Source organism: Aotus nancymaae, unplaced genomic scaffold (genome assembly GCF_030222135.1).
Source record: "Aotus nancymaae isolate 86718 unplaced genomic scaffold, 86718_ANA_hifiasm-v0.15.2.pri h1tg000040l, whole genome shotgun sequence".
Lineage (NCBI taxonomy): Eukaryota > Metazoa > Chordata > Mammalia > Primates > Aotidae > Aotus > Aotus nancymaae.
The window spans coordinates 118,072,150-118,082,290 of NW_026988454.1; the positions used below are offsets into that span (position 1 = coordinate 118,072,150).

At 55.1% G+C, this 10,141-nt stretch overlaps 1 protein-coding gene across 1 annotated transcript; it reads right to left on the bottom strand.

Annotated features, from left to right (window-relative positions):
- Window positions 1-6,000: 6,000 nt before the first annotated feature.
- LINC03040 (long intergenic non-protein coding RNA 3040) lies at window positions 6,001-8,625 on the bottom strand. The gene is given in 7 exon segments (XM_012448828.2): window positions 6,001-6,032; window positions 6,035-6,287; window positions 6,289-6,422; window positions 6,938-7,012; window positions 7,894-7,942; window positions 7,944-8,021; window positions 8,330-8,625. Coding segments are annotated over 7 exon segments (702 nt in total). The 5' UTR covers window positions 8,411-8,625.
- Window positions 8,626-10,141: the final 1,516 nt, after the last annotated feature.

A 10,141-nucleotide genomic window follows, 5' to 3' on the forward strand; every position in this document is an offset into this window, starting at 1 on the left:
TTTCTTCTTCTTTCCATCCGTAGACAATTATTGAGCTTCCAGTATGTGTCAGGCACCAGGAAAACAATGGTAAAAAAGCATGTACAGGCCCTGACCTCATGAAGTTTACAGCCTAGTTAGGGAGGCACTTCAGATCAGCCAAATAGGTAACTACAAAGCTGTCTCTGGTAAGTGCAACCCCAAGACCAAGGCAAGGCATCAGGTAGAGCATGTAAAAGTGGGATGCCATCCACAGAAAGGGCTTTCTTTTGGGTGAAACACCCCTGTGGCACTTCCTCATATAATGGGGTTTCTGGACTCCTCCCCACCTGGACACCCTTTTTGTCACTGTCCCCTTGAGGAGGTCCCCAGGTCTGGACCCACTGCTCCAGGAGGGACTGGCCAGCTTGGTGCCCAGGGGACACCCCTCTCAGGTTGGACTCTGCCCTCCCATTAGTGCAGCCCAAGTCTGCCTGCTCATTATTTCCTGAGGGGCAAGGCTCCTCCCAGAAATGTTCACACTAACTGTTCTTACATGTGGCCTCCCCCAGGCTGTGTTTGAGCTGTTGAGTGTCTGGCCTTGAGTTTGAGTCCTTACACTGGCCCTGTGAATGCTCATCTCTCTGGTATGGACTGTTCCCTCCACCCAGCAGGGTCTGTTCCAAGTCTGGAAGCTCAGGGATGCATTCCCTGTTAATGCTCTACCTGATGCCTTGCCTTGGTCTTGGGGTTGCACTTACCAGTCTGCTTATCCTGGATTAGGTACCTACAGGCAGGTTCTCAAGGCATATGAGGAGTTGGGGGACTAAGGGACCTAAGCCCCTGAAAGGGGGCTATGGAGTGGCATCTACCCCGGGGCTCCAGAAAGAGGTACACAGGGCGTGGGCCTGAGTTAAGCGAGATGCTGCTGCTCTGTGATCTCTGCCCTGGCTCCCATGCCCCTTCTCAGCCCACTATCAATACAGATGGGGAAGTGGGGCCAGATGCATGTGTGTTTATGTGTCTGTGTGGTGTGCACATGCCTGTGTGTAAAGGTACAGTGTGTGAGCCTGTAGGAATTGTCTGATAGGCCTTGCTGTTGGCTGGCATCCACCTTTTTGCCGTTGGTAACCCTGTCACTTGGAAATAGCCAGGTCATCAGAGTTCTGGCTAGGGCCCCACTCACCTGCCTTGCCTAACAACCACACCAGGTGGCCCCATCTGTTCTGCCTGTGGAGTCCTACTCACCACCCCAGCCTCCTCAGGCACCTGGCCAGGACTCCCTCCTCAGTCCTTTACTTCTGCCCACCAGTCACAACCCCTCTCCCAGCTCCCAGCCCACTCCTCGCCTCAGCCCCCATAGGAAGACTTTTAAAGAGACACCTGATCCTGCTATTTCTCTGGTCTCCCACAAATGAAGTCCAGACCTATCCTGCCCCTCATGCCCAGCCCCAGCCAGCCCCCCAGCCCCAGTTTGCCCCACTCCCCCTCCAGGCTGGGCCATCCTGCATGACTCAAAGTTCCGGGCACACCGTGCTGCGGGCTCCAGGCCTTTGCACAGGCTGCTCCTTCTACCTCAAATTCTGGCCCCTCCAACTCACTTCTCCCGTCACCCCATCCTCATCCCTTCAGACTCAGACAATGACCCCTCCAGGAAACCCTCCCTGACCCTTCTCGCTCTCATAGACTGTAGGCCCTAGAAAGGCAGGGTCCATATGGGATTTATTATAGCATTTTCAGAGGCGAATACTCAATAAATCTTTTTAAATGAATGAAATAATAATCTCTATGGATTTCTCATTTCATATCCATAAAATGAAAATAATACTATTTGACACACAGGGCTCCGAAGAGGGTGATGGGAAATGATGTCTGTGAATTTTCCATCATAGTGCTAGACATATAATAGGTGCTCCAGAAACACAGTTTTCATTTCCCTGCCCTTTAATAGTTATGGATAAACATGTCTTTTACATTTAAAAAACTAAATATTTGGAGTCCTTTTGACCCCAAAGCAGGACCGGCTTCTTCTTCTCCTTTTGACCCCAAAGTACGGCTGGCTTCCTGTTTTCCAGAGTCCCACTCAAATGTTACCACCTCACAGAGATATTTTTGGACCACCCTAGATAAAACAGCACCTCCGCTCCCCCCGCTAAAATCACTCTTCAAATACTTGCCACATTGTGACCTGAGCTTTATTATTTTTTTCACTCGTTGATCATCTGTCTTTCAGAATGTGAGCACCATGAAGGCAGATAACTTGGCTGACATTTTCATTGCAGCAGCCTCAGTTCCCAGAGCTGTGCCTGGCAACATGGCAGCCGTCTAGAGGTTTCCAGGGCCAAGCAATGAAGTCTCTAGACATTCCCTGGGGACAAATACCTCTGTGTGTGTGTGTGTGTGTGTGTGTGTGTGTGTGTGTGTGTGTGTTTGGATGGAGGGACAGAAGTCGGTGAGTATCTCTTCCCTTACCTCATTGTACATTTCAGTGAGGTAGGGACTCAGGGAAGACTCTCACAGCAGCTCTCTGGCCATGTTCCCTGAGGGAAACCAGGAGCAATGGCCTCTCCAGGGCCATGCAGATGCAGGGGAGGGGGGAGCACCTCCTTTGTGGTGACCCTGGGCATTTGGAACTGTACCCCTGACTCACAACATCAAGGAGGGGCTGGGGTGTATCTGTGGTTTCTCCCTTGAAGAGATCTGCCCTGCTGCCCTAAGCTGGGAGCCTAGGCCCAGGCCTGCCTCTTATCGGTGCCTTTTTTATTCCTTGGGCTGTACCTGCTCCTGTCTTCACTGTTGCCTTCCCATCACTGGTGTCTGGTGGGCCCTGTCCTACCTGCATTCCCTGTTGGTATCAAATTCTCACACTTGTGGATGGAGTGGTGTAGGTCCCTGAGTCTCCCCTCCCTATGCTTCCCGCCTTGGGCTTCCTGGGATCAGCCCCCAGCCCTCAGCCACTGCAAGGCCCTGCTGGCCCTCCCACCCTACCAGTCTGACCCTCCTCCGAAGCATGTGAGAGGGATTCCAGAGAAGAGCTCCCAGAGCCTCCCACCCAACCTGCTGCTTCCTTTCCCACTGAGGAAGGACACTCTTGTCTCCACTTGGCCCCTGCCACCCCGCTAAGGGGACTCAGCATCAGACAAGCTTATCCGACCTCAGGCTTGGATGGGTGGGGAGGGCAGAAGGCAGTGAGGGTTTGCCCAGGCTGTGACTTTAGACCCAGTGTGGAAAGGACCCCTGCTGGCTCAAGCCCCAGCCCTAGGCACCAGGGTCCGAAGTCATGGCCTCATCCTCAGAGATATCAGTACTCCTGGTTCTAGAGCTTCCAGTCCTGTCAGGGTCCCAGAATGTTTGAGTGGGAAAGGATTTCGGAGTTCAGACATTTGTCAAGTGGGCTCCGTAGTGCCTGGGAGCTGATCTGTATGCACATGTATGTGTGCATTTGTGTGTCATGGACTAACAGCTCGGGCATGAAGCCCACCCTATTTTGACCATAGAACCCCCAACTTTTTCCTATGCTACCACAGAGAACAGAGGTGCCACATGAGTTACAATTCAAACAAGAGGATTCATTGTTTAAAAAAAAAGATTTGAAAATCAGGAAACCTAAACAAAAGTCATTTTACTTATGGAGAAACTGAGGCCCATAGGTTGTAAATGGCTTCTCAAGGTCACAGTGGTGTCAGTGGCAGAGCTGGTATTGTACCAGGCTGCCTGGATCATAGACTGATGTTTTTGCCAAGACAGGCCGAAATGTTCCTCTCAGGAGGTGGCAGGTGGGGGCGGAGTGCCAGGAAGGCACCATCCAAAGAAGTGGGTTAAGGTCACAGCCTCACAGTTCCCAAGGGGCCCCCTGAGAACAGTTGCATTGGAAAGGTCACTTGAATATGAACTAGAGGCTTGAGGTTTTGGCGTGGAAGGGGGCAGGGTAAGGAAGAACAGAGTAGGGGGTGGGGGAGACAGGGATTCATCCTCTGGGTTCCTCACACCCACACTGGGAGCAGCTTCCCCACCGCAAGCACCTTCCCCACCCCAAGCACCTGATTTCAAAGTCTCCCCTCCACTGATGGGAGGAGCAGAGAGAGCTCATGATTGGCATGGAGGGGGCTGGCTGGCCCTGAGGTAATGATTGCTGGGGTGGGAAGGCTGTGAAGCAGGGGCCTGAACTTTCTGTCTCAGGGGACACCCCTGGCTGTCGGTGGCAGAAATGGCACAGTAGGGGGCTCCGTGGCACTGTGTCTCCCCCAGTGCCCAGCTGGGCATTCAGGAAATGTTACTGAATAAATGGAGTGTGTCCCTCCTCCCCCAGCACCCCCACAATCACCAGCCTCCTCCCTCTCCCTCCCCCTGTCCTTTAGCGCCTACAAGGACTGAGTTATTCTTAGTAGGGTTCATTCATCAAAGCGTGACAAATGGTGTCCTCGGAGGAATGCCTGGGCGCCATGGGGAGCCGGAGGGTGGGGTGGGGTGCAAACGGCCCATTTGAGGGGAGAGGCCATTGCCTTTAGAGAGCTCCAGATTGAGGGGGAGACACAGCCCTGTCCTCATGAAGATCTCAGTTTGATCCAGAAGACACAAAGGGCCTATTCTCGGGGAGACACAGTCCCTGTCCTTTGGGGGAAGCCCCAGTCTGAAGGGGGGAGACAGCCCTCTCCTCAGGGAGCCCCAGCTCCATCCTCAGGGAGACCCAGTCTGAGGGAAGAGGGGGCCCCAGTCTGAGGGGAAACACTGCCCTGTCCTCAGGGAACCATCAGTCTGAATCAGAGACACAGCCTGGACCTCAGAGCGCTCCCTGTGATGGAGAATAACCTCCCATATTCCCCCCTTCCCCAGCCCTTAGTGAAATCCCAGTCTGGAGGGAGAGATCCAATTTCCTCTTCTCAAGCATGCTCTAGTTTCATGGCAGAAAAATAGCTGCCATCCCTGCTGGAGAAAATACAGTCCACCCAAGTTGGACTGAAACTCAAAATGACAAAAGGTAGTGTGGAGGGGTATCCGGGAGCATGTGCAGCCACCATGGCTACTGCATGTGGGGAACCTGACGATGACAAAGAGTGGGCTCCCAGAGACACTTGACTGGGTATGCCTACCAAGAGACGTGCAGACCACAAAGGGGCAGCAATCATGGGGACTGAGATCCTGGCCCTGAGGAAAAGGGTGAAGGCAGGGGCCCAGTGGGCTGATCTAAATCAGAGGTCCAGCTTCACTGGGAGGGCAGTTGGAGAACTCACATTGTCTTCAGGCTCTCACATTCAGTCTAAAACCCAGGTACTCATTGCAAGCCAAACAAAACCTCACTGAAGATTAAACGCGGCCTAGGGTCATGAGTTTGCAACCTCCTGGACCCCAGGAAAGAATTCCTGATAGAGGAGAGCTCTGAGCCTGGTTTTGTGGAAGGAGCTGATGGCCACGCTGCCCCTTTAATTCTGGCCTACAGGCCTGGCTTCTATCTTCAGGGCCTCTCTCACCCTACCTGGCCTGGGAGGCCAGACACTCCACTCCTCACCAGCTCCCCTATGACCAGCAAGCCACAGTTGGCCAGCGGATGGGGGCTCCATGTCTGTGGTGGGGATGTCACCTTTCTTGGCAGGAAGGTAATTTCTCTGTCAGGGGAGGGAGCCCACTGTGCTGCTCATAAGGCCACTGTTAAACGAGCGGATCTGGGAGTTCTGGTTGGACGGACTTCCCTTCCCTTCTCCGTGCCTTAAGTGCCAAGTGGGGGTACTGCTGCCCTGCGTGCCTTTGCCACTCCTCCCACTGAAGGCTAACTTTCCAATAGAAGTCAGTGTTTCTGTCAACGAAATAGGTCTCCGGCCCCTCCCCACTCTCCCAGTCTCTTCCAGCGGAGACCTTCGAGGGCTGTGTAAGTTTAGGGGAGTGGAGGGGCCGGCTTCGGTCCCCCCAAGTTCTGTCCCCCAGTAAGGCCTCGTAGCTCTCTTGGGACTGAGGGGCAGTCCCGGAGGGCTGCAGCCAGTGGTCCTGGGGGCCGCGAGGTGGGTGGGGGGTGGCGAAGGGCGGGTTCCAGGACCAGGGAGGGGCGGCCTAATTACGGCGCGTTGGCCCAGCGCCGCGGATGACAGCGGCGGTGGGTAATTAGAGCGCATTAGCCGTGCCCCTGCCATCCTGTCATTTCTCCTCGCGCTCGGGGTGTGTGGTAGGAGGCGAAGCGATGCCGGCTCGGCTGAGTCAGACTCTCGGAAGCCCAGGAGGGGACGCAGGGGGCGGCAGAGGCCGCGAAGAAGGGACTCCCGCCGGGGAAGGCGCAGACGCCGTCCCCTAGGAGTCACCTGTCCCGGGCTCCTCGGCGCGCGCGCCCAGTCGGCGGCGGGAAGGGGGCGGGAAGGGGGAGTGACCTGCGTCTCCTCCCGCCGCCGCCGCGCGCTCAGTCGTTCCGCGCGTCCTCCGCGTCTTCCAGTCCAGCGTCTGCACCCAGCCACGTGTCCTGCCCCTGGTGCGCAGGTGGACTGGAAAAGAGGGAGGCAAACGCAGTGGACAGGCAGAGACCTCCCAAATCCCACGTGCCGCGAAGAATCAGAGACGGCTGCAGACCTTGGGCAGCCGTAGGAAAAAATGTCAGCCACATCTCGAGGGAGTGGGGTGGAGTGGGGCCGCTTGCTCTAGCCGAGCCCTGACATCGATTCTGCGGGGGGCGGGGAGGGGAGTTTATTTATTAGCCAGATTAGCCAGCATTAATGGGGGAGCGGCGGCGGCGGGGACATAGTTGGCATAGCTGGCATAGCGGCGGGGCCTCCCGCGGCGCGGGGCTCCGCGGCTTCAAAGGGGCTTAAAGAGGCCCTTGGTGGCACTGCCACGGCCCCGCGGGGGAGGGCGTGGGCGCGGGCGGCGGGGGAGAAGGCGGCCATTGTGCACCGAGGGATTAGGGCTCTGGCCTGGAAGGAATTTTAAACTGCCGCGAGCCGGAGCCCCAGGACTCTCCTCCTGCCCCACCCCTGCCCTCCCAAGCACGCGGAGGTGTTACCTGCTTTCCCATGTCTGGGGCGGAGGGGGTGTCCTCTCTCCTCCCTCAAACTGGAGGCACCTAGGGTTACCAGATTTGGCAAATCGTATAAGTCTGTCCCAAATATTGCATGAGACAGACTTATGTTAAAATATTATTCGTTGTTTATGTAATATTCAATTTAATTGGATATCCTGTACTTTTTTTCCTGGCAGCCCTAGAGGCACTGACATGTCTAATCCATGTCTGGAAACAGATTGGTGGTTCCCGAAAACCCAGTGGGTCTCCCCCATCTGAGAGATCCCTAAGGGCAGATGTCGTGTCTCTCCCCTCACACTGGGAGTTTCCTGAAGCCAGATGCTGAGTTTCGCCCTAAAGAAGGGAGCTCTGAGAGCACTATGTGTCCTCCATCAGACTGGGAGCTTCCTGAGGACAGGGGCTAAATTTCACCCATGAGAGTAACACTTCAAGGTCAGTGTCTGTGACCTGTGACACTGGGATTTCCTGAGGCTTGGTCTGTCTGCTTCCTAGAAGACAAACCTGTGTCTCCTCCCTCACCCCACACTCCCACACCCCCAACCACCCCAGGCTGCTGGAGGCTCCTCCTCCATTAGTGTTGCTTCCTGCCCATAGGGGGTGCTAGGGGCCCAGCGGACTGACCTGCAGATGGATGGGACTTGTTTCTTGAGACTCAGGGCTTCAGTCCTCTGGGGTTGATGCACTTGGGAATATTGGGGGTGGGGTCCCCATCCTATGAGGCTCCTGACCTGGTCATGGCCCTTGCTCAGGCAGTTGAGGGCCAGGTCTGCTGGGGCCGGAGGCAGTGGCCAGCATGTAAGAGAAGCTCTGAGTGCTGGGTACCCACTGTTTCTTCCAGGAAGGGACAGTGTGACACTTGGTGCAGAACATCCTGCCCACCTCCTAAGTATTGAAGCTAAGCCCCAGACCATCAACCTCACCAGACCCCACTGTCTAGCCTTTGCTTGAGCTGTTCTTTCTGCCAGAAACACTCTCTCTTCCTGCTTTTGAGGACAGCTGAAGTCTCACCACTTCTTCTGGATGCTCTGACCATCAGCAAGGTGGGCTGCTTGTGCCTGGGGGTCTTCTAGTGAAAAAATTCTCCATCTGCTCCCTCCTTCCTCAACAACTTTGGCCACAGGGCCAAAGAGGGGGCTAAGGTGGCGGAGGGGAGAGACAGGAAGGTGGGGGAAGCATAGGCAGAAGGGGAGCAACAATAGGAACCTCTTTCCCCCCCACCCCATCCCCCTGAAGCACCTTCCCAAATCCTTTCATCCCCTCAAGGCCTCTGAACTCTTTCCCCTTGAAGCTGAGCAAAGCTGTGGAGAAGCTGTTTCCCACGGTCACAGCCTCAACAAACCCCTGCCCCCTTCTTTGCAGCCACCTCAGTCTCACCCTCTGCAGAATGCAGGCCCACTCTGTTGCTGAAGGGCCTCCTCCTTGGGCCAGGGCGCCTGCTTCTGCCAGTGGCATCATCACCCCACTCCTCAGCCGCCAGTCATCAGGTTGGCAATTAGCTACTTCCTCTCAGCTGCATGAGGCCACCAAACGTCACAGCCCCTCCCCTGGCCTGGCACGGCGGGAGTGCTGGGGGGTGCCCCTTACCCTTTGTAGTCAGTGCCAAGTCCTGGCTCCTTCCCTACAACCTACTGAGTGCTAGGGTAATGAGCCTCCCATCTAGGGAGCAGAAAGCCTTGCTGCCTTCTCCCCGCTTCAAACCTCCTCCACCATGTCACCCTATCCCATTGGGTGAGGACACTCCCACTGCCTGGGTGGGGTGATGCCTGCTCAAGGGCACTAGCAGCTTGGGCAGGGCTTGAGACTCAGGTGTCTCTGTCCCCAGTCAGAGGCGGTTTGCACCAGGCCCTTACCTGGAGGCCAGGAGTCTGAACTGAAGACTCTGGCAGTTATTTGGGAAGGGGAGAGAAATGGGGAGTCATTCTACAGACCCCCAAACATGCAGCGGGCAGGCCTTTCATTCGCCTGTATCTAGGCACACACACAGATACAACCTATGCAATGTATGTTCCCCTGCACTGTACCCACATGTGCCCCTGGTTGGCAAGTAAGCCCACTTGCCCAGACACCCCTCACGCCCAGACACCCCTCCTCCAGGTGCGTGCATGCAAACCACTGACATACCGTACTCAAAAAGGCAGTGAGCTTGCCGGCACACCAAAAACAAAACCAGGACCCCACAGAGGAATCTAGAAGCATGGGAGGGGAGGAGAGACCACCCGCAACTCTTGCTACCCACAGACCAGGGAATCTTCCTGGAGAAGGATGGGAGGAAGACTGCACTTAAGGGTATGTGTGGGGTGCACAGGTGGGCCATGGTGGGAGCAGCTGTGGTTTGAGTCTAGGGTGGGGGTGAAGGATATGGATTTCCGGAGAGAATTGAAAATTTTCAACACATATAAACAAAGGGGTGTAATCTTAGGCAGATCACTTAACTCCTTGAGGCCTCAGTGACTGCATCTGTAAAATGGAAGTAATGAGAACACCATTTAAACTTGGTTGTGAAGTTTATTTTATTTTAATTAATTAATTTATTTCTGGAGACATGGTCTCACTTTGTCACCACAGCTGGAGTGCAGTGGTGCAATCACAGCTCACTGCAGCCTTGACCTCCTGGGCTCACGTGATCCTCTTGCCTTAGCCTCCGAAGTAGCTTGGACTACAGATGCTACTACCTGGCTGGCACAATAGGTAACCGAGTGCTGACTTTTATCCCTGGGAATGGAGGAGTCACGCAGTGCCTCTTTGTCCAGGCAAATGGGATGCAAGGGTCAGGAGCTTGGGTGGAGGGGCTTCTAGGAATATTCCTGGGAACAGGCACTGCTGTCAGGAGCTACTGCCGGGGCCTACCAGCCTGTACCCTAGCTCAAAAAACATATTTGTCCTTGTTTCTCAGAGTCTGTATCCACCAGCTACTCTTCCAGATTCATGCGGCAAGGCCTGCCTGCTCACCTGGCTGGCCCCAAGCACTTCTTCAACCCGCTGCCACCATCCTGCCTTGCTGCCCTTCTCAGCTCCCAGCTCATCCAGCAGGGTCTCCAAGTCATAGAAATAGAAGCACGTACACACACGTACTCATATACACATGCCTACAGCCACATAAGTACACTCAGAAGCACCATCGCAGACATGTTCTCACAAGCACATGCACATAACACACTCACTACTCCTCACACTTATACACATGAA